Here is a 25,386-nt window from a genome sequence, read left to right as displayed (position 1 = left end):
AAAAGTTTGAAGAGGTGCAGACTAATGTAAAGTCAAAGTAACATAAAGAAAAGAAGTCGCACACTCAAAATCTCCTCTGCTGTGTTTTAATGGTTACACCAACATGTTTCGGCGAAAGTGCCTTCGTCAGGGTGCAGTACAACATAAGGAGGTGTGACCCTTTTTGTAGGGCACACCTTCTCCAATCAGTTGCAGGTGAGACAATTACAAAAAGGGTTAAAACATATATGAATACAATAAGGTGCAGTTTTTCATTTCCAACAATCCAATGATCTGTTTTAGGAAAAAGCATTTTACAATTACAATATACAATCATTAATATTTTTTTAAATGTGATGCCAAACAAGGCATCTATTTAGGCAACAAAGTTGGCCTAATTGTCTCAATTTACACAGCAATTCAATAATAATTCAAAGAAACGGCCTCAGGTCATAATCAATATTTAAACCATTAGGAGAACGTGTATTTAGTTCATACATCCAGTATGCTTCTCTTCGTAACAGGTTACATTCTAGATCTCCTCCTCTCCTAGACAGAAATACTTTTTCAATCCCTGTATAGCGGAGTGATGAGATAGAGTGATTAGCTTCCATGAAATGGACTGCAATGGGAGAGGTTTCATCTTTGCGTCTAATAGCACTGCGATGTTCTGCAATTCTTTGCTTAAGTTGGCGTTTTGTTTGACCAACATACCCCTTTCCACAGGAGCAAACAAGTAAATATATCACTCCCTTTGTAGTACATGAAATAACTCCTCTAACAGGTATCTTCTTACCTGAATGTGGGTGTCGAAAGAATTGGTTTTTATTTGTGCTATTGCACTGTGCGCATGCACCACATTTATAATTACCATTAGGAATAGGAGTTAAGAGAGTTTGTGAGGACATAGGAGTAGGAGGAAGATCTGAAGCAGTACACATATCACTTAAATTGCGGCCCCTTTTAAAAACCACCAGAGGGGGCTCTTTATATAAGTGTTCAATATGTTTATCAGAATTCAAAATATGCCAGTGTTTCAAGATCACTCCTTTAAATTGTTCCGCACACTTAGTGTATTTAGTGCTGAAAACAATTACTTCTGACTTCTTTTTTGGACTAGGTTTTAGAAAATCTCTTCTGTTTTTTTGAGAGATTTTTAATTTAGCCTCTTCAAGAGTTTTCTTTTTATAGCCTCTTGTTTCAAATTTAGCCAACATTTTGGAAGAATTATGCTCAAAGTCAGTGTCTTTAGTGCAGATACGTTTCACACGACATAATTGGCTGTATGGCAGGCTCTTTTTCAAAATAAAATAAATTTTCTTGATCTATGGATCATAAAGGAAGATAACAAGTTGTATACAGATCTTTACACCAAGCCAACAGACCGCAATACATTACTTAGGGCTGACAGCCACCATCCTCTTCCCTTGAAAAAGAGCCTGCCATACAGCCAATTATGTCGTGTGAAACGTATCTGCACTAAAGACACTGACTTTGAGCATAATTCTTCCAAAATGTTGGCTAAATTTGAAACAAGAGGCTATAAAAAGAAAACTCTTGAAGAGGCTAAATTAAAAATCTCTCAAAAAAACAGAAGAGATTTTCTAAAACCTAGTCCAAAAAAGAAGTCAGAAGTAATTGTTTTCAGCACTAAATACACTAAGTGTGCGGAACAATTTAAAGGAGTGATCTTGAAACACTGGCATATTTTGAATTCTGATAAACATATTGAACACTTATATAAAGAGCCCCCTCTGGTGGTTTTTAAAAGGGGCCGCAATTTAAGTGATATGTGTACTGCTTCAGATCTTCCTCCTACTCCTATGTCCTCACAAACTCTCTTAACTCCTATTCCTAATGGTAATTATAAATGTGGTGCATGCGCACAGTGCAATAGCACAAATAAAAACCAATTCTTTCGACACCCACATTCAGGTAAGAAGATACCTGTTAGAGGAGTTATTTCATGTACTACAAAGGGAGTGATATATTTACTTGTTTGCTCCTGTGGAAAGGGGTATGTTGGTCAAACAAAACGCCAACTTAAGCAAAGAATTGCAGAACATCGCAGTGCTATTAGACGCAAAGATGAAACCTCTCCCATTGCAGTCCATTTCATGGAAGCTAATCACTCTATCTCATCACTCCGCTATACAGGGATTGAAAAAGTATTTCTGTCTAGGAGAGGAGGAGATCTAGAATGTAACCTGTTACGAAGAGAAGCATACTGGATGTATGAACTAAATACACGTTCTCCTAATGGTTTAAATATTGATTATGACCTGAGGCCGTTTCTTTGAATTATTATTGAATTGCTGTGTAAATTGAGACAATTAGGCCAACTTTGTTGCCTAAATAGATGCCTTGTTTGGCATCACATTTAAAAAAATATTAATGATTGTATATTGTAATTGTAAAATGCTTTTTCCTAAAACAGATCATTGGATTGTTGGAAATGAAAAACTGCACCTTATTGTATTCATATATGTTTTAACCCTTTTTGTAATTGTCTCACCTGCAACTGATTGGAGAAGGTGTGCCCTACAAAAAGGGTCACACCTCCTTATGTTGTACTGCACCCTGACGAAGGCACTTTCGCCGAAACATGTTGGTGTAACCATTAAAACACAGCAGAGGAGATTTTGAGTGTGCGACTTCTTTTCTTTATGTTACTAAGAATATCATAAATACCATGAATTTTATTAAGAAAAAACACATTTTATTGATATTTTATTTAAAAAATATATATTATTGTATAAAATCCCTCATCTCTTCTAAAAAAAATAAGGGAGGATCATCCTCCCTTGCATACATTAATACCCTAACCTTACCCTAACCTTAGGGTAAGAATATCAGGGTAAGCCAATCAGAGGCAAAGTAGAGCGGGTCTTGACAGGAAATGTGGTGCTATCCATCTATGTAGGGGTGAAAGCTGTGCAAATGTACCCCGACGTTGCCAGATGGTTTGTTTTCACATAACCATCTGGGAAACGAGTCAACCGCCTGGCTTTAAAATAACCCACCTTGAAGAAGGCCATGGTGGAGCCGTCTTCAACCACCCCGTACTGAATCTTGGTCTGCTTGGCCAGGTCGTCCGCCGAGTCGATGGGCGACTCCATCCTCTCCACGGTGAGGAAGGCCGCCAGGTTAGCCGTGTAGGAGGAGATGATGATGAGCGTGAAGAACCACCAGATGCCTCCTACCATCCTGGTGGAGAGGGCTTTGGGCATGAGCTCCGAGCCTGATGAGAGGAGCAGAGAGAGGGGTGAGGCCCGCGGCCAGGCCAGGCCAAGGCATCTGCTGTCTGGATCACACACACGCACACACGCATACACACTGTGGACAGAGTGGGCAGCACTCGTGGTTGGACCTGTTGAAGCGTATTTATTCCTATGCTGGGAATGTGACTCACTAGCCCTGTTCAAAACCATTCCCTATTACATAAATAATAGACTATATAGTATGATCGCCATTTTTTTTTATAGTGTCCGAATTCTCAACTGTTACAGTAATTTGATTCGCTAATAGTCCACGATAAAACACCCACAATCCACTGGCATTTCTAGTGAGCAGCGAATGTACCCTACATTTCTTTTTCGATATACCACAATGCAATGCGGTCATGTTTAGAAAAGGAGAAGAAGAGTGAGCTAGTGTCCGGAAGTCATTTGATCGTTCCCCAAATAGTTCACTATGATAAATACTACATGGGGAATAGTGAGCGAGTGAATGAGTGACCATCTGAACATGGCTACTGTGTCAAGTCAAACTTTATTTCTATAGGACATTATTTCATACACAAGGCAACACAATGTGCGTTGCATACAAAGACAAGGTAGATAGGGGTGGAACTCCGTACAAGCCCTGTGGGCTTCGTTCCCTCCTTGCACTGTTTTAATGTGTGCTAAATAAATAAACATAAACATAAACATAAACAATAAAATGTAGAAATGCAGAAAAATACAAATGTCAGAACACACACGCACACCAAGAACCTAGCCATAAGCTGTTGTAAAAAGAAAGGTTTTTAAACTGCTTTTAAAAGTGTTCAATGTGTGTTCCATCTGCTTGCGGCATAAGTACAGTTGGCAGCATCCCCTGCTTTAGACTTAGTACGAGAGATGGTTAAAAGACCAGTGTCTGTATGGATCTGAGAGTTCTTGTTGGATTGTATCCAACATTTCTTTTACATACTGACGTGCAAGTATGTAAGATGCAAGATGTATTGGGCACCTCTGCTCAAGATGTGTTTTTTTCTCTCTCTTTTGATGTGAAAATCGGAATTTGACATGTTAAGAGTTGCACCCTTTACATGTCTACTGCATTAATCACTTGGTCTAGGCTGGACTGAAGGATACAACAACAACCAGACGGGCAAACCCATCTTTATTTGTCACACAGACACCCACAACACATGCATGCATGCATTGCAGACACACACACACACACACACACACACATGCTGACGGTGGCTGGTGAAATAGAGTCACGACTTGTTTAACCCAGACACGGCATGTCCTTTCCTCCAGGGGGCAGCCAGGAGCAGGGGGCTTTCAGTGTACATCGCCCAGGGACCATCCGCTGTCGTCGTGGCTGGTCAGGCGGCGATGTTCTTGCAGGTTTTCAAAGGGGGGGTTCATATGGACCACGGGGAGAACATGTAAACTCTAACTGCATAAATGCCCTTTTTGACGAGGTAGCTCCACCTGGGCACCAGGCACCAAAGACATGGCCGTCTGCGCCACAGCGTCCCATGGGGGAATCGAACCCCGGGACCTTCTTGCTGTGAGGTGACAGCGCTAGCACTGCGCCACCCCCCCCCCCCACACACACACAGCTTTCATTGATGTGAACCGTTTCATTCAAGTATTATGCAGAGTGCCGCAGTGTGTGTGTGTGGGGGTGGAGTGGCAGAGAGAGGTTTGTTGTCCGGATGAAAGAGGTGAGCCTGGGTTATATCAGGACTATCCTACTCAAGCGGCTTAAGCAATTGAAAGCAGGGCTTTTTGCACATTCACTCAGAGGCAAAGCCGATAAAGTGTCAGAGAGATAGGTTAAGAACTCTGTGCTCCATTCTCTATTTGAGAGACTCAATCGACACTCTTTACTTTGGCTCAAACTTTCTTTCTTCCTTTCTTTCTTGCAGTCCTTTGAGTGAGCTGAGAGAGAGCAAGCAGGGAAGAGTGTGACAGCTAGTGGTGGGGCAATATAAGATATAATTGTCTATCGTAGGGATGTTCATCAATTATCGAAAATCGATAATTGATCGTTAAGGAATTGATTCGATCATGTGGAATTTTGATCGATTATTATTATTATTTTTTTTGTTTGTTTTTTTTTGTTTTTGCGGACTAGGTTTAGGTGGAATTCATTCCTCCTCTACCCACTCCATTGCACAGCCGACTAACGTGAGGTCGAGCTTCATATAGTCTCTAGTTTTCTGGCTGGGCACAAACAAAACTGTTTTAAACATGGGGAATTCACACCGGCATGCACCGGGGACACAAACAAACGCACCCAGCGGTCTGCGGACCTCAGTGAGGCTCAGGCCTGTTGATTTGACTCTTGTGCTGTCAGCTAAGCTGGAAGACGCTGATTGCCTTACATCATGTAACCTGACATGTAACATGTTTGTTTACTTGGCCACAGCGCTAGTGTCTGATATTCTTACTACACAACGGCATCGCCATTATAGCTGGCCGAGAACGCGCAACGTTATTACCAGACCAGAGTAAAAAAAAATATATATAAATATATATATATATATTACTATTATTACGTTATCGATAATCGATAATTGATCGTTAATTTTCCCGAATTTCGATTAGGGAAATTGTTCAAAATGAACATCCCTAGTCTATCGTGATGATAAACACTCAAGATAATTGTATCGTGGTGAATTTCCATTAATCGTATAATCGTGAATATTGTCACATGAGGATGAATATCGTCCCGTGTGACGAGTGACTTATTGATTTCCTGTTTTATTTTTTTGCCACAAGGGGGAGCGCACGTCTTTCCAATCAACGTCGTCAACATGGCTAAAGTCGGCTCGGCTTGTATCCTAAAAAAGTGAAGATGTGTGGAAATATTATGGGTTAAAAAACAAGGAACGACAGAAAGACGAGGTTCCCACCTGCAGAACCTGCCGGAGGAAGGCGTCTTCCCTGGGGGCCAACACCTCCAATATTCATTTCTCATCACTGTAAGGTGAAGTGATGCCACTGTTCTAGTGCCATAATAAGAGTTTTAAGCATATTTTGATGATTATCGCGATCATCTTTAATCGTGATTATTTTGGACAGGATAATCGTCACATGGACATTTTCATATTGCCCCTATGACAGCCACCGATATTGTTACAGCAATGTAGAGGGACTGAGGGGATAGAGGAGAGCACACACCTCCTTAAAGGAGAATTAAAAAAAAATTACAAACCTGCAGCAAGGTAAGCAGAACGTTCATTTTCTCATTGTCTCTATGATATAATAAGGATATGAGCCGATGCGTGTCAGAAAATAAGCTATTTACAGGACGTAAATACACACATTACACATGCCCCTATTTCCTCTGTTCCAGGCCGCTGCTCGGGGCATTATAGCTTTGTAGTTCATCGATTTTCTGGCTGAGTTATAAAGCATAAATAAAGCTGGAAATAAGGTCCAGGGTGTAAAAAAACTGAATTATTCTTTAAGTCCCTGCTTCCTACTGCCTCTCCCAGGAACACATAAGGTGTTTGGCCGGCGCAAGGCGCAGGCTCTATATATATGTCCAGGTGGAAATGCGATGTAAGCTAAGCGATGTACGCTACCGTTTCTAGAGAGATGCACTACAACACACTAAAACAAAGACGGTCGCTGACCGGGTTCCACTCGCTGTGGAAACCGGCTAACACCCGCTCTCTGTAATTATTACAAGTGGTAAAAAAAACACTAAATAAAGCAATTTGTTAAAACTCAAGATTGAGCATCAAACTCAAATTAATGTGTGGGGAAATGATACTGCATTGCAGTGGTTTTCTTAACACATTGAGTGCCAGCCATTTTTTCAATCCTGTAGGTAAGTTGTGCCAGGTTTTTTTTTGAGGATTCTGGCTCATTTTACAAGAGCCGAGGATTATTTTCTGTTAAGAATTCGTGAACACCAATCATCTAAAAATAACTAATAGAATGTGTGCTTTCTCTGTCTAAAAGAGTTAGTTTGCAGAGTTAGTAGTTATGTAGATATTAGCCGTTGAGTACAGCATGGTTTCAGAGATTTTCAGAGAGTTTGGAGATAAATGGATTTTTAGAACCACCTCACGTGCCTGTGATTATGGGTGCCCTTGTCTCCCACTCTGTGCGCTCTCTCTCTCTCTCTCTCTCTCTCTCTCTCTCTCGCCGCCATTTCCGCGGGAGGCGGCTGCTTTTGGTCCACGGGTCCCGTGGCTGTGGCTTTCTCTCTGTCTCTGTCTGGAGAGAACTGTCGCCACTTAGTGGTCGGTAAAATAGATTATACACATTCTCTTGCTCCAATAGTGATATAGAAGACGTAAAAGGAGTTGATTGATGTCCCACCGTCAAAAAAAAAAAAAATGTTTATGTAAGACGAGATAGCTCGTCTATGGCACTTAACCGTTGGATTATGTAAGACGAGATATCTCGGCTATGGCACTCAACGTGTTAAGAATGTTGTTCAAATAAAACCCATTCAGATAGTTAGATCTGATAGTTAACAAATTAACATCATCATCATCATCACAGAGGCTTCCTAGGTAGCTTAGATAATTTAAAGCACCTGTTCCAGTGGAGGAACAGCAAACTTCTGACAGCAAAACAACTATATGAAGGGAACGAGCTATGTTAACGTCAGCATTGCTTGCTACAACCAACAGCTTCGTCAATGTTTTTCAGCATCGGCCATACTGTATGCTGGGTTTGGACCCAGCCTTGTTGGGAGATGTCCCTTTGGTCAACCTGTTGTTAAATGATGAGAACATAGACACCCAGTAATTGGCTCTGGTGCTCCATCTGAACAACTTAACATACACTATTAGTGGAGCAGATTAAATGCACTTTTAATGTAAAATTGTTCACAGGTGTACCAAAGAAGTACCAAAATTGGCACAAATATTCCTTGGGGATTGTTCTTTTGATAAAACTAGATTAGCAAAAATCAAGATTTTTCCAATATGGCTATTTTTAAATCACTACAAAACGTCTATTTAGCCTACATCAGCTAATTTCTCAGTTCACAAGAGTCTCTGCCTCCTCACAAACATCATTGATTTAGTGTTAACATCTCACATATCCACAATCTCCTATAGTGGTGTCATAGCCCAGTGACCATTCAATTATCTTTTGCACCCGAAAGATCCGGAGGTCTGTGTTTAATTGCCATAATTCAGTCAAGTTCAGATCTTTTAAGGATTACAACAGCGAAGCACTAACAACATCACTGGGAAAATTGGATTGGTCAAATGTTTTTACAAGCTCATTGGTGGATGAAGCATGGAATCGTTTTAAATCATTTGTATCTGTTGTTGACAAAATTGTCCCCTTAAAAGTTGTCAGAATCAAAGCTAGAACTGAACCCTGGGTCAATACAGACATTGTAAAAGCCAGAAATGACAGTTTTCATAACTACAGGAGATATAGAGATGATTGCTATTTTTGCAATTACAAAAAACTTATAAATGAGGTTAATCGGTTGATAAGGAAAGCAAAATTTAATTTCTTCAATGAGACAAAAGCAGAGAATAAAACGCGACCGAGAGAAGCAGGCAGTGTCAGTCGGACAGCAGCGGGGTTCACAACCCGCTCAAAAACAAAAGGTCCGATAAAACGAGGTGCAAGATTCTTGGACTCCACCCTCAAGGGAATGTCCGGAGACGAGAGTCACACCCTCTGACCAGGGGTGTAGATTGGAGCCGGGGTACGGTGACGGCCCTCAGCCCTCCAGACCTGAGAAATGACCTGGGGACCCCGATCGGACACAATGTCAGAAGGGATGCCGTGTGACCGGTGCACGGGCAAAACCAAAAGGTCCGCGGTCTCCTTGGAAGACGGAAGCTTAGGCAGGGCAACAAAATGAGCCCACTTAGAGAACCTGTCGATGACGGTCAAGATGGACAGAGGAAGTCCAGTTATAAAGTCCATGGCGATGTTAGACCAAGGGCGACGAGGTATAGGAAGGGGGCAAAGAAGGCCCGACGAAGGCTTGGTCGAAGTCTTGTTCTGGGCACAGACCGGGCAGGCAGCGACAACACAACATCTAGTATCCCCCTTCATGTTGGGCCACCAAAAGCGCTTACGCATGAAGGTAAGGGTTCGGCTCACTCCAGGGTGACAAGTAAGCCGGGTCGAGTGACCCCACCGGAGAACCTCAGAACGGACGGGGTCAGGAACAAATAGAGACACCCTGGCGGACCATTCCCTGGGTCAGGCTGGTCCTGTTGAGCTAGACGGCCATGCAATTCAATCTCCCACATAACCGTGGCCACAAAACAGGACGCAGGTAAAACGGGTTCGGCCTCAGATTGTGTGTCAGCAGAGAACTGGCGGGAGAGGGCATTATTAGGCTTGATGTTCTGAAAGCCAGGTCGGTAGGGCAAGGTGAAGTTGAACCTTCCAAAATACAAGGCCCACTGGCTTGTCGAGAGTTCAGTCGTTTAGCTGTTTGGATGTAAGCCAGGTTCTTATGGTCCGTCCACACGATAAAGGGGAGCTAGGTATCGCGTCAGACTTACAGTATGTCATAAAGGGAGAGCTCGATCAAACATAAGCACGAGCGTATTATATTGTTTCACACGCGCAGATATATGCTCATACTCGCGCAATCTTACATCCCGCGTGCACAAAGACTGTACAGAGGGCGCTGAACAGGCAGCTGGGGGCGAGCAGAAAAGCACAGCTGGGGGCGAGCAGAAAAGCACATCGATAGGCAAATAATGTTACCTGTGTATTTATAAGTACCAGCGAGCACACAAGCAGCCACCGTGTGCGAGTGTGTTTACTTGGCGATCATTGGACTGCTGCTGCTCTCCCTCCCTCTCTCTCTCTTTCTCCTCTTTCGTGTTGAGTTCTGTGCGCTTGCGCTCTGAGTTTTGACAATTGTTCCTATACCTCGTCGCCCTTGGTGTAACATCGCCATGGACTTTATAACTGGACTTCCTCTGTCCATCTTGACCGTCATCGACAGGTTCTCTAAGTGGGCCCATTTTGTTCCCCTGCCTAAGACCGCGGACCTTTTGGTTTTGCACCGGTCATATGGCATCCCTTCTGACATTGTGTCCGATCTGGGTCCCCAGGTCATTTCTCAGGTCTGGAGGGCTTTCTGTTCGGCTCTAGGTACGACTGTCAGCCTCTCTTCGGGTTATCACCCGCACACTAATGGCCAAGCCGAACGGGTCAACGAAGAGTTGGAGACCATGCTGCGTTGTACCACTACTGCTGACCCATCATCCCACTGGAGTTCACAGTTGCCTTGGATTGAGTACCCTCGCAATACGCATCCCAACGCCTCCTCGGGTATGTCACCATTTGAGTGTTGCTTTGGTTATCAGCCCCCCTGGTTTCCTTCCCGGGAGGAGGAGGAGGTTGCGGTGCCTTCCATGCAAGCACATTTGCAACGACGACACATCGCCTGTTGCTGGATGTATATTAACATGTTGGAACGACGACAGAACATGAACATTGCAAGTGGCAACTATCATAAATTGCTTTACTACAAACTGCCCTTAACCGTTGGCATGCTGATGGTCACATTACTGGGATCTGCAACACAGATTTGCTGATCCAAATTTGATTTGTTAGGGCAGTGGTTCTCAGACTGGGATCAGGAGGCCCCCAGGGGTCATTGAGGGGGTTCTAGAGGGTCCCCAGCAAAAAAGGGGAATAATATATTTAGGTTTTGAGGAGGTAGGCTGTTGGAATGGTACTTCAGGTATTGCTAGCCTTTCAATCTAATTGGTATGCAAAGTTTGCATTGTATGCTTTTTAAGGCATAGTCACTTTAGATGAGTTCATACAGAATACGCATCTAAATGCTTTCTAACTACTGTACTGTATTAATTAGAAACTGTAGCGCTTGTGCTTATGAAACTATATAAGACTATAAAGATCAGACTCTCCGAGCTTCCTGTCTGTGATGGAAGCTGTCATCAAGGTAGGAGGAGGTCCGTCTTTACAAGATAACAATGTATTTTCTTTATTTTTGACGTCATTATTATCAACCATTAATCCCCCTGGCATGTTTGTGATTGTGAAAATGGTGATTAAGCTGGTAGCCAGATACACCCAAAGTATTCTGGATATTGGATAATAGTGTAAGGCTACTTGCTGCAAGTGATGTCACAAGAGTGATGTCACAAGAGCACTACATGATGTGATCAGTGATGGTCACTCAAGCAATTGTGATGTCATCAGTGAGTGATGCAGGGCGGGCGAGGCCGCGCAGAAATGACATACAATGCATTAAAGACATCTGTAACCATAATGATCTGACAATTCGAGGATCAACAGGTTATAGAAATGTGCATGTATAATCAACTAACCATGCTCTGGTTTGAAACAGAGCCTAATCTGGTTAAGGTGGCGTGGGTAAAAAGGGGTACGGTGGCGCAGTCGGTAGCGCTGTCGCCTCACAGCTAGAAGGTCCTGAGTTCGATTCTCGCCTGGGATGCTGTGGGTGCTGGAGTTGTGACCCCCCCATATCTTCAGTGCCTACTGCCCAGGTGGGCTATCTCGTCGAAAGGGCCTTTCTGTGTGGAGTTTGCATGTTCTCCCCGTACCCCCCAGGGGGTTCCTCCGTACATAACCCCCCACTAAAAACATGCAGAAGATCGTCATCCGACCCGTGACGACAACATCTGAAGTTGGTCCAATGATGGTCCAATGATGGTCCCTGGACGCTGGAAAGAAAAAGCGACCACTGCTCCTGGCCTGCCCCCCGGAGGAAAGGACAAGCCTGGATGGGTCAAATGCAGAGGACATAATTCACCGGCCACCGTCAGCATGAGTGTGTGTTGTGGCCGCATGCATGTGTTGTAGTGTTCGTGTGACAATAAAGACGGGCTTCTGTCTGAAATCATGTTTTTTTTATCTTCACAGCAGTGCTGTGCAATCAAGAGCAAAGTTGTAGCATTAGCACCATTCAAATCTGCAGCCACACTTGGGTCAGTTGTTGGCAACTCTCTGCAATAGGGGGGAGATCAGTCTACAGGATCTGCCACATATCACCCCCAGTCGGAAGGACTGTGTGCTTCTGGTTGAGAAAGTAATCAGAAGCCTTTGCGATGCAGATTCGGTAAATAAAGCCACACGTGCCATAAACTGACAGACCTTCAAGTCAGTTTTGGAAGAGGACGAAGTCCTTCATCACTTGTGTTAGTGGTAGGGAGCGGACTTGGTTCAGGCGATGTTTTCCAAGCGCTTGGCGGATCCGGATCAGACACACGTGGGCCAGACTGCGAGGACACCTCTTGGCCTCCAGAAAGACCCTGAGCGCCTCTGGATCCATCTCCTCCTCCAGCTGTGCGCCCTGCTCCCAGGTCACCAGGGCCGGGTCGGCCCCGTGGTCCAGGAGCAGCCGGACGAAGGCCGCATCGCACCCGCACTTCAGCACAACATCCAGCAGGCGAGAGGCCACGTCACGGGTCAGAACGCCAGCGGCCTGGAGCAGCAGGCGGAAGCAGTCCAGGTGGTTGTGCTCGGCACTGATGCAGAGGGGAGACGTCGTGAGGCTGTGAACGCTGTCCATGTCAACGGCAGCACGGAATCGGATGAGTTCCTGCAGTATCTCCAGCTTTCCCGCCCAGGCAGCACAGTAGACCGGGGTGTAATATGGGTAGTGGACACTCCTGTTGGGGTCGGCCCCAGCTTCCAGGAGGATCCGGACGCAGTCCAGGTGACCCTCGCTCATGGCCCAATAGAGAGGCGTGCGGGCTATGTCATCGGCTACGTCTACCTGGGCTCCCTGGGTGATCAGGTAGGCCACACAGGCAGCGTGACCCCGCAAGGCCGCGCACTGCAGCGGGGTCCACCACTGATTGCGCTCATTGATACACATTCTAAAGCGCTCTTCCTGCAGCAGGGCCCTCAGTGTGTCCAGGTTTCCTCTGCCGGCCGCATACTGGAGCTGCCAGTCGTACCCTGCTAGAGCAGCCATTCCTTCAAGGTCTGTGTGTCTCGAACAGAAGGCTTTATGAAGGGACCGTGTGTGTATGACATCATAGAAGTGTGACATCACTCATTGATGACATCACAATCGCTCGTCAATCAGTCAGCTTCCTTCAGACAGAGCCAGACGTAGGGTGGCAGCCAGCTGCCCGGCAAACATATGCAGAGTAAATGGCAGAAGGAGATAATAAAAATGATTTCTGATGTATCATTCTGAATCTCCCATAGTTAAAAACCTGTCAAAACCTCAAAATCACCCTGGCCTGGACAGTGACATTTTATGGGGGGAAATGGCAGCCATTTTGAAGTTTCCGTGGAATAAATCCTGCTTCTCTGTGGTCATAAATGTTGGTTTGATAGCAAGATCATTCATATTGGACAATTCTACACATAGTTGCCCCCAAAATAGAATTTCCGGGCTGGAAATGGTGGCCTCTTCGAAAAATCCTGAGGATTATTTGTGCCAATTGTGGTAATTGTGGCGCCTATGGTTCTATGGTCTCTCCTGATTCTAAAGCTGAATCACTTGGTTTGACAGAGTAAAACTATTTTTATGAATTTCTTTCAAAATGTCTATGGAAAAATGATTGGCGGATGATTGGTTCGTATGCTGAATGCGGAAGACGGTGCGCGAATTTGCCACTCTATCCTGAGTGATAGTCAGTAGTCTCCATGCTAACACTTTAGCATACACTATGTTGAGTAATAGCTGCAACTAGATTATCTCAAAAAGAAAATTAGAACCTTGACCAGCTCTAAGCATGTTTAAATTATATTTGCAATCACCTGCATTCAGGTGATTGTCTCATCATACATGTACTTTTTTCTGATTCAGGAATACGTCACAACTTGGCCATCCATTTACCATTTACCATTTTACCATGCCAACAGTTCGTGTTCACGTGCTTTACGAAGGTCAGAAGAACATTTGAAAATGTTTCCTCAACTGCTGACATGTATTTGCCAGCCTCCTAACAATCAAGCTCGCGATGGCTTAGTTAGCAAGCAATTTCCGGATATTTCAGGGGATTATGAATGTAAATATCACAGGAAATTGAGGAATATCCATGTCTTTTGAACTTGTACTTGTGGTTCATATGCGTATGAAATATATTAGGTTCACAAAAATCCAACATTGAATGCACGGTAAGTCTGGCAGTTTTGTAAAGATTTGTGATTCAGTAATGGTTGTCGGGATGCAGAGTATTCTAGCCTACCAAGTAGTTAATTGCAGTTAATTGCACTTGCATCCCAGGTGTAATTAGGCCCTGATGATGATGATGAAACTCAACAGGGTCTCAAGGAGCAGGATTGAAGCCAACGGTGGAGATACAAAAATAGGGTGAATCCCAAAACTCATCCTTCACTCTCCTCCCTCACTATCACTCCTCTCCTACCAGGAGGTAAGTTGGAGGAGACGAATGGGGGAATGGATAGGAGGCAAGAGAAAGTGGAGGACATTTGGGACAGTTTTAGGTACCCGTTTCCCGGTCCTTGAGGGCCGAGCGTCCTGCAGGGTTTGTTCCTCCGTGATAGTTAATGAGGCACATCTGGTTTTGGGCAAATCACACCAGGTGTAGCTCATCAATCACCAGAGAGGAACAAGAACCTGCACAATATCAGTCCTTGAGGACCTGCATTGAGTACCTATAGGTGCTACACCATCATCAAAAATGGCTGTCTGCTGTCTGCTGACATGACACTAACATGTCCCAAACCCACAGTACGCGCACAGCCAATATTAAGGTTTGATGTATACCAAGCATGATGAATCTCATAATTGCATACGATAATTAACCTGCGCTTCTATCCTGCCAATGTTCTTTTAATACAGATGCAGCGATCTTCAATTTGCATCTGGGTCTTTGGCAGATTAAACAAAGATAACACAGAAAGTTAACATACGGTAGTATACTTGAGCCTAACTTATCCTAACTTAAAGCCCCATTCAGCAAGTTTTCCAAGTTTTGCTATTGGAGAAACTGCGCCCTCTGGGTGCAATAGTATCGATAACGATATCGCCATTCAAAGTCAACAAAACACAGCGCCAGAAAGCTCTATGTACATGTTGTGACATCGGGTACTCACCACGTGATGAAATAATAATCCATAGTTCCGTGAAACATCATTTTCGTAGCAAATCCGAATCGAGTTACTTCCTTGTTTTCATGAAGACAGCGCTTCCGCTGTACAGCGCATGCGCGCATCCTTTTCTTTATTTTTTTTTATTGCCACGGGACGTGGCAGACAACCTGCTTAGTCCCAGGGCTGGCCAATGGAGGGCGGTGTGGGATAAATAAAGTCGAGAGTCTCCCTATTACAAGTCAATCTACCATGTCCTCTGACTAAAAGCTCTTATATTACAGTAAAAAATGTCAAAAATCTTACTGATTGGGGCTTTAAACCAATTCAACCTCTTAATAAACAATAGGCTATAGATTACATTAGTAATGTTCCTTATGTTATGGTCTAACAAAGTTTAGTTCTTTGCTAGGGCAGCCGAAAGGCCTTCAACTGGGGAGCAACTGAAGATCGCTGCCAGTGTAGTAATTATGATATACAGCAGATCGACAGTATGTCTCAATACGCATTCATGGATTCACATTTTGCTAGCATGTTTGTTAGCATGTTTGTTAGCTTGTGTTTGCATCAAGCACTGGAGCCAACAATCGACGAGGAGCACATTATGAATAATTGTGGTGTCTATGTTCTCGACACTTAAGCCAAGTTGACCAATAGCACAATCTCCCAAAATCGATGTATTCCTTTGACCTTTCCTTTGTCATTAGCCACCAGCCAGCTAACTGTCAGACGTGGCTCATCAAAGTCACCCAGAATGGCCACTGGCCACCCACTCTGCCCATTCATCAAACCACACCGAAGAACAAAAAATACAAACAGGCACAAAACAAAGACATCTTCATCAGCATGTAGTGTTTGAAAGTGGAACATTTTACCAGCCCAGAGCTTCGTTCTTACCACGTTCCACCTCAGGAACCAGAAAAGAAAAGAGGAGCGATCCCGCTCAGAGAGGCAATCGGAACCCAAACAGAAGCTGGTTGGGGGCTGACTGTCATGTACCCAAGGTAACGTCATGACCAAACAGCACATCCCACAAGTTTTCTGGGGGGCAGGGCAAGCCTCGGGGCAGGGGAGCCTCTCTACAGCGTAGCCCAGCACAGTGCCATGCAGACACAGTGTGTTCCCAGTCCAATACCGCGTTCAAGACATCTTGGAAGTTTCAAAACTCGGGATTTACAACCTCATAGTTGCGTTCGTGCTATTTTTTTTTACCTCGGAGTTACGACAACATACACGGGTAGCTAATTTCATTGATAAAATAGCTGTTGAATTCAACATATTGCTAATCAGAGCGAAGTATAAACAATATAAACACAAATTATATAATTACACTTCACATTAGCTCTACTTAAGCTGCGTTCACACCGACCTATTAAAGTTTTTCGCTGGCATCGAGTTTACATACAAAGTCAATGCAAACGAGCGATTGAGCGTATATTCGCCCGGGAGAAAAATCGCTCGGCGTCCGAGCGACAGAGACAGAGCGATAGGGAGAGAATACGCTCGTCGCCCCAGATGAAATATCCCAACTCGAGCGAAAATACGCTGGCATCAGTCGCTCGCTGTTCAACGCTGATTGGCTGCCGTGTGAGAGCGAGTCAAGGATCACACTGGCTTGGAACAAACCGCTGGTTTATTGTGTGGCAACAAACCGCATTGACAGCTGATTGACAGGCTGACAGCTGACATGAAGTGAAGTCTGTACTACCGGTATGGAGCTCGCGTTAGGAGCACGCTGATAGGCTTAGCTTGTCAACAACTACGGTGGCTCGTAGTGGACAAACATCATGACATTGCGTAACGTTATAGCCCCCACATGTCCGTCAATTCGTGTGCCTGTTGATGAGTGATTTAAACAGAGCGACAGAGCGATTCCAAAGGGTTGAATCAAGCGACAGAGCGAAAAATAAATATCTCGGTGTGAACACAGCTAAACACTGATGACGTCAACTCGGCCAAACCGGAGCTCTGAAATCATACCCGACCTGAAATCATACCCGACCTGAAATCATAACCGACCTGAAATCATACCCGACCTGTACTTCCGACTTCGACAAAAGACAACCGGCTCATTTTTCCCCCGTGTTCCAAGTTGTCTTGAACGGGGTATAACCCCGCAGCCTTCTGACCCTCAGCCACATCTTCTCAACTGGTCAACGCTACATATGATCCTTTTCAACCAGCCTTTCAACCAAACAATACTAATTATAAACTATTACGTTTTCTTATGGAAAGACTGTGTTTTTTGAAGGGTTGGCCATCCTACCGGCCAGCAGGGGGCATGGTCATCCTACCTATCCAGGTGGCATGGCCAACCCTTCATAAACCAGCCATACAGCACGTCACAACAACATCACGTGACGTCTCTGAGGAAGACTGCAGGAAGCAGCAGTCGAAACTGTCAGGTATGACAAAAAACACACAGTCTTTCAATAAGAAAACGTAATAGTTAATAATAGATTGACGAAATGAACCTGTTTGGATTAATACTAATTATACTACAGCTGCATCTTCTAGGCAACATACATGATATTCACAGTATTCCTGACCAACTTATTCATTAATTAGTTGCATAAACTATGCATTTTGTAGAAAATCTGAATTACTCATCAAGCTGTCAAATGTTTTCCATTGATTATATTTTTTGGGGAAGGTTTTCCCTGGCATAGTAGGGAAGTGAAGGGGGCTGATTACAGCCAATGACAGTATTTGCATCTTACCAGCTTTGTATCATTAGAACATCAGTAGTATATTAGAAAACTGTAAACTGTTTTGAAGTCTGTCATTTAATTTGACAGTTATTGAGTGTTAAAGTGTAGGACCAGTGACATCACTGGTCCACACTAACTCAAATTAATAACTCATTAACTCAAATCAACTCTCAATAACTGTCAAACTAGATGAATGATTAATAGTTAGACAGTTATTGAGAGTTGATTTGAGTTAATGAGTTATTAATTTGAGTTAGTGTGGACCAGTGATGTCACTGGTCCACACTTTAACACCCAATAACTGTCAAATTAAATGACAGACTTCAAAACCGTTTTCAGTTTTCTGATATACTACTGATGTTCTAATGATACAAAGCTGGTTGAAAATGGGCGGAGTGTTCCTTTAAGAGTCAAAGACCTGTGAAAAAAAACCACTCAATCACTAATTATGGGATATTATCGAGCATGCAGGATCAGTAAGTCATAGCATGCAACCAGCCAACCAGAGCTTAGATGATCAGCTACTAAATCCTCTCTAGGAAAGACTGGGGTCTCTGCAGACTTGCAGCAGCATCATTGGCTATGGCACCTAGTTCTATCGCTGCCCCATAGAGAGCCGCAGGAACGAGTCCGGAAATCATCGATGCTAACACTCCTGGTTCTTCAGTTTTCGCCTATGGGATTTTTGAATGTTTTTTTGGCGCGATGCTTCTAATAAGGCCTCTGGGCAATGCTGGCTTAATCAAACGCGAACCAGTGTTTAGTAATATCATCTTCACACACGAGGACCACTTTTATGAGTTTTGAAGCTTTTACGTGCCATTAAAAGGGCGGCTAGCTAGCAAACGGCTAAATGAGACTACACTGTTGAGTCGACGGGGATATTATACGTCAATACACTTCAAAGGACGAACACGGAAATTCTCTTTCCCTCACCTGGTTCAGCCCGTTCAGCCCGCGGTAATCAGTGCACACATCAACAACAGTCCAGGTTGAGTGCTGACGTGACGGGGAAGCCTATGCGACAGTGTGTAGTTCTGGATTAGCTTAGCTCGAGCTTTTTACTTCTAGGGCTCGCATTTACGCTACAAAACTCATGAAAGTGGTCCTCATGTGTGAAGATTATCCAACTGAACTCTGGTTTGCGTTTGATTAAGCTTGCGTTGCCCAGAGACCTTATTTGAAGCATCGCGGCAAAAACCCATTCAAAAATCCCATAGACAGAAACAGTGAAGAACCAGGAAGTCCGGGACTTCCGCGTTCTGACTACAAAAATACGTCATCCCTGCGGCTCTTCTATTCCTCTGGCCAGATGCAAGGCAGTCACATGCCTTAGAGACCATGCTCTCCAGACCCTAAAGTCACCCCTCTCTATTTCAAATATGTTGCATTGTCCATTGCTTATGTCGAAAATGCTAAATTCAAAATGCAACATATCTCACATCCTAACATGCAGTCCAGTCAAAAACAGAATCATCTACATCATTCCATTACATGTGAGGAGATGCGTTCCGTAAGGCTTTTGTTTAATTTCGGCCTTTTTCCCCCCCCCCTCAATATTTTCTCAATCTAAAGACGCCAACTAGTTGAGAAGATATGGCATTGGTGTGGCAGAAGGGAACAAAACCGGACAGAGACAGGCTAAGAGATAGCGCACTCGCTGGGTTGTCATTCTCATTCTCATTCAGAATCACACATCTGACCTGTCCAGTTACTCTGCCATGGGGACACTTACCTGTTCAGCTGGCTGTGAAGAGGCTCAGGTGAGGGGAGGGGAGGGGGGGGGAGTAGTTAGGCAGTCCCATCAGGAAATTGTGATTTTGCGATGGCAATGATGAATGCAAATTCAACTAATCTCCGCAATATTTTTTGGGAGCTTGCAAATTGTTCAAAATTCCCGTGATTTCTCCGCAAAATAGGTTCCTCAATTGCAAATTTTTGCCAGTTCCCGCAATTTTACAGCAAACGAAAAATCTCAAAAAAACGTCGCAAATTGCATTCCAATTTTTGAGAAAAGCTGCTGCAAAATCAAACATTTTGATCGCAAACAATCACACAAGAACTCTGCAAGATCCTGGAGGGACTGGTTAGGGGGCCAAGGAAGGAGGAGGGGAGCATGCAGGAGCACCTTGCTCTATAGTGTCGTCATTCACCAATCCGCATCATTCACATCTCCAAGACACATCGCCGTCCTGTTGGACCGCGCGCTAACCGCTAAGCATCTAAGCTGCTACATGCACAGAGGCCCCCATGCATGATCACAGGCCTGGGTCAAAGGTCAAAAGGTTGACCCCCAGCAAAAAAGTGGGACTTTGTGCTAAAAGGGGTGCAGGCAGAGGCGTCTACCTTGCTGCATGAGAGCTCCAACTCCGAACCAGAAACTATTTAGCAGGGTGAAATTGTTTTCCACCACGTCCGAGTCGGGGTTGCAAGGGTGGGGGTTATACCACTCGTAGGGACTAAACCTGTTAACAGTTAACAGAGAACGCACATGCACACGCACGCATGCACGCACGCACGCGCGTACGTGCACACACACACACGCACACACACACACGCACACACAGACACACACACGTTTACTGCAGTTGCATTATAAACAAGAGCAGACATTGTAAGAGCGACAGTGGCGTCGTCCTACCTGCAGGGGGAGACAGGGGAGAGAGAACAACAAGGTTAGTCATTGGTGTCCAGAGAGGAGATGCTAGAAACACTTCCCCAATCAATATGCATCACTAGTACTGTGTGGAGAGAATTTAGATGTTGTTGTAATACCTCCTCCTAGACGTAGGGGGCGCTAGGTGCATAAAGCTATTCTTTGTTGTGGGACTTCAGTTAGAAGTCTATAAAAGGAAGTGGCGAACAGGAAGGAGGGGTCAGGAGATGGGACTGAACCACAGGGCTCTGTGTGACTTTGTTTTTGTAAATAAATCTTTTCTAATACTTTCACCTTCTGGTTTGTATTGGTTTTATGAAGTTAGAGTTATAATTCCTCACCACACTGTCATGTCAGGCTGTTCTCATGAAATGTTCATAGTACTGAAACCTATGAAAAGTAACGCATTATAATTCGTATTTATAAAACAGATAGTTCCGGTCCTTGATTGTGATTGGCTGAGCCGCGTTCGAAGCCGCTGTAAAATACTATTCACCTTATTCTTTGCCCACACATGGACGCTTCCGCATTACGTCATTTCGTAATAGTATTTCCGTTTTGACTTGCCAAAAACCGCGCAGGCAAGATGGCCGCGCACACTCCCCTCCTAAACTGGCAGAATTACTCCGCCATAAACTAACATATCTTGGCCAATACGTATGTAACATATAAAATAAAACAACCCGTAATATCATAATTTTATGTAGAATGCAGAGGACATGTAACTGTTTAGTTAAACTTGCATTCCAGGAATATTGTGCTCTAAAGATGAAGTTACTTTTTCGTCCTGAAACCCACATAGGTTACGCAACCTATGTGGGATTCGAAATAACGCATCCGAGATATAAACGTTATGAATATAGCCACGTTATAAACAACAAACTAACGCTGGTGATCCGTATGGAAACAGTGTTACTCGAAATGGTTAAAAGTTATATCAATTTGGTCATTCAGTGGCATTTTACTGCCATATAACATAACTAACTAGCGGCTAATATTAGCCACAGTAAGCAACTAGCGCTGAACCGGAAGAACAAATACGTTTGCGTTGAACGCGGAACAGAGAAAAAGTGGGCGTGGTGAATAAGGTGAATAAACACACACCTGTGACTGCATCACAGTATCACTGTGCACATGTTATTTAGCTACGTTAGCTAAGCCGGAGACTTTTGAATTGTCTCTGGATAAGCCCTGCTTAGCGCCGCCTGCTGGCTGTAGCAACGTTCGTCAGCCTCAAAACGCCACTGAGTGACCGACGTCATCTGGTTGTTGGTATCTCAGCAATGCAGCTCTCCTTGCCGCTAAGCTACGGAGGGAATCATGTTTCTGGCGTAACTTGCGCTGTTTTTCCAGGCGTATCTGATGACGTGCGAATGCTGAACTGACTGGAGGGAGGCTAGAAGGACTACATTGCTTTGACGGAAGAACGATTATTATTTGTAATAAAAATAAAAATCTTTAAAAGCAATAAGCTTTTAGTTTAGTTTAAGCCAAACAACCAAGTTGTTTTACTTGCCTAAACATAACGATAAAACATGGCCCCCGCTAACGCGAGCCCGCAAGCCTGCGGGAGACGGGATGCAAAAACAGCGAGCTGCTCTGTTGTCTGACCTCTATTTGTTTGTTGTTAGTTTTTTGTCTGTTGTCTGACCGCTGTGTGTTTGTTTTGTTGTCTGGTCTGTTGTCTGACTGCTGTTTGTTTTTTTGTTTGTCTGTTGTCTGACCGCTGTTTTCTTGTGGAGAAACGGCAGAAAAACAGGAAAAAGGCGCTCTGGGATGCAGGCAGGCAGGGAGGGAGAGAGCCTCCCCACTGAATTCATAGGATTATGCACACAACTGAAGGAAAACGGTTTACGTAAGATGCATCATACGGACGTTTCATGAGAATATGTTAATCATGTAAACATCTTAGCTTGTTATGCTGTTAAACGGATTAGTAAATTAAGAGTGCATCGCGTGAATTAAGATGTCGATTTCTTCAGTGAATAACAATAGTCAAAATAAAGCATTACAAATAAATGTTGCTCATCTGAATCCCTCTCTTCTGCGTTGTACTGCCAAACGGACTCTTCACGTGGGCACGCTCATATCAAAGGCAAGTCCCTCCCTTAATTTAATTGATGGGAGTCTGAAAATAACTTCATTGTCAGTTGAGAAAAAGAACTAATAATCCTTATAATCTTGGGAGGAGCATTAATATGCAGAAGATCAAACGGTTTATTCCCATCATGCACTGCAGGCTTCACTACTCCCCCTCACTCTACACACTCCTCCTCCAGCAAAGACCTTTCTCATTTATTCATGTTAAATAAAAGTGACATTACATTAGTAAAGGTTGATTGGTCTACAATTAAACATGCTGACCTGATTTGGTTTGTGCCGGAGTATAGGGGGGGATCAGGGCCTATCTTTGCTCAAGCTGTTTAACGGACACGAGGGTTCGACGACTAATCAAATTGAAATGCATAATGTTAGACTTGTCTCCGGTTCTTGCGCTGAAAGTCAAACGCGATAACCTAGTGTGGGTCTAACATCTGCATCGAGGAGCATGTCACACTGGGGGGTGTCTGGGTAGTGTCGAGGTAAAAGGGCTCTCCTACTACCACAGCGGAGACAGGCAGAGGTACATCCTGCTCGGTCGGACGTTCCTACAGACCCAATTGGCCGTGTCTGCGGGTGGAACGCCGGCAGGGTATGAAGGTCTTTGCACACACAGTCCGATTGTTTTCGTATGCGTGTTTTTTAAATGCATCATCTGAAAACACAGACGGGTCCCAGCTCGCAAACCTATTGACTGATGCGAAAAACGCAGAAAATCGAACCTCGTCCGAAAACTGAAATGACGGACGTAATTGTCGGACTCGGTGTGTCGACGATGATTGACACAAATGAGGTCGTATTCTTTTTTTTTCCCCGTGCGTCAATTTCGGATGAAAATACGGACTTGGTGTGCAAAAGCTTTGAGTCCTGGTCGCTGCACTAGTGCCTCCTCTGGTTGGTCGGGGGGGGTGCCTGTTCGGGGGGGGTGAAACTCCTCGCTGTCAGGGGAAGAGAAGCGGCTGGTGACTGCACATGTATCGGAGGAAGCGTGTGCTGGTCTACAACTCTCCCTAGATCGGCACAGTGGGGGGTGGAGCAACGACAAGGCCAAGTACAATTGGGGAGAAAAATCGGGGAGGAAAAACTAGATGAACAAAAAAAAGCTGCACTGGTGCATGGTGGGATTTCGATGCCATGTCCTCTGGATGAAATGCGGTGTTCCTATGTTGAATCAAGGTAACACTCTACCCAACATGAAGATGTATTGTGGTATCGATAGCATGACAGCATCATAACTGCATCTCGTCATTGACTAATGGGCTTTGCTATGTATAATGTGGTTATAGTGCAACACTCTGGAGGAGATACAGCTCAAGGACCTCAGCATGTCCCCTCTCTCTTCCCGCTTCAAGAGAATCCTTGGCCTCCTTAAATCAATCTGTCCGCTCACAATTGCTCCAGATTTGCTTGCTTGTCAATTTGCGATGCCAAACTGAGTTCGACTTGAGCCGCCCCCCCCCCCACGCTGTGACGCATCATGTGACCGACCGGCGCCCCCGCAATCCCTAAGCAGAGGTCTCCGAGCGCCATTTCCTGCCATCATGTAACCCGAAAAGCCAATTACCACTTCGCCGTGAACACGGAGGAGTCAAGTTGTCAACGGCACCCGTTGCCTGGGAGCGTGAGGAGCCCAGGGACCAGCTGGTGACGGGCGGCTAGGGCGGACGGATTGGGGCGGGCGGAAGGGGGGGGGATACTAAAGGGAATACTAAAGCAATCCCGTTTTGTAGGAGACAACACAGCTTAACCCGTCCCTCAATGTAGCAGCGCTCAGCCCCCTGTTTGCTGTCATTTTGATCCAATTACACACTGCCCTCAGACGTGTATCTCAGGTCATCTGTGCTGCAGCCAGGGGGAAGAAACTTTGAGCAAGGTCAGTTGGAGAGATAAGCGCAGACGGAGAGAGCAGGGAATCCAGCTAGCCAGCAGGCACCAGACAATGCCAGGCGTTTATCTTTCTATGGGTCATCCTGCAAAAAAACCCATCTGATGATGTGCACGATAACGCCAATGTCGGGAGAGATGAACCAACAGAATGGTCGTGATTAGGGGTGCACCGATCGATCGGCAAGCAATCTGTATCGGCCGATTTTGACCTCAAATATGCAATCGGCTGATTGCCGATATTTCGGCTGATTGCAGATATTTTTTTATATAAAAAAATATATATATATATATATATATATATTTTTTTTTTTTTCAAAAAAAGCCCTATCACTAATCAGGCTTTCCAAAGATATAAAATACAATGCCAATTGGTATTATTAAAGGGGAGAAATAATCGACCGAAATAACGTTTCCAAACTTTTTTTGAGGAGTTTATTGATCGGTGATCGGTAATCGGGGATCGGTCGATGATCGGTTGGGCAGATATTTCCCATAGGCGATCGGCAATCGGTGATCGGTGGCAAAAAACATGATTGGTGCAGGTGCACCCCTAGTCGTGATGCTCTCCGTCGCAGGATCAAGAGAGTGTGTGTGTCTCTACATGACTTCCAAACAAATTGATTGATATTGGCCTTTAATTAAATATCGGAGCAAGGCAGGGTAGTCTCTCCTTGATCACTGCTACACAAATACAATGTGAGGAGATATCAGCGAGGCAGCGTAGTCTCTCCTTGATCACTGCTACACAAATACAATGTGTAGAACCTGAACCCCCCCCTCCCATTTAATTGTTCAGTGATTTTGTTTTTGTCAA

The 25,386-nt window shown here is 44.4% G+C and overlaps 1 protein-coding gene across 1 annotated transcript in view; it reads right to left on the bottom strand.

The window, feature by feature from the left end:
- The window catches only part of LOC310798896 (glutamate receptor ionotropic, kainate 2-like), a gene marked incomplete at both ends in the record, with an annotated part of 373,179 nt that overhangs the window by 63,633 nt on the left and 284,160 nt on the right, over window positions 1-25,386 (bottom strand). The window contains one exon of the mRNA XM_083661456.1: window positions 3,003-3,220. Coding sequence (XP_083517582.1) covers window positions 3,003-3,220 — 218 coding nt within the window. The remainder of the gene's footprint in view (window positions 1-3,002; window positions 3,221-25,386) is intronic.

This window comes from Poromitra crassiceps, assembly GCF_964638095.1.
Source record: "Poromitra crassiceps genome assembly, chromosome: 26".
Lineage (NCBI taxonomy): Eukaryota > Metazoa > Chordata > Actinopteri > Beryciformes > Melamphaidae > Poromitra > Poromitra crassiceps.
Note: the sequence above shows the minus strand (reverse complement) of the source record. Positions and strands in the feature narration are given on the sequence as shown.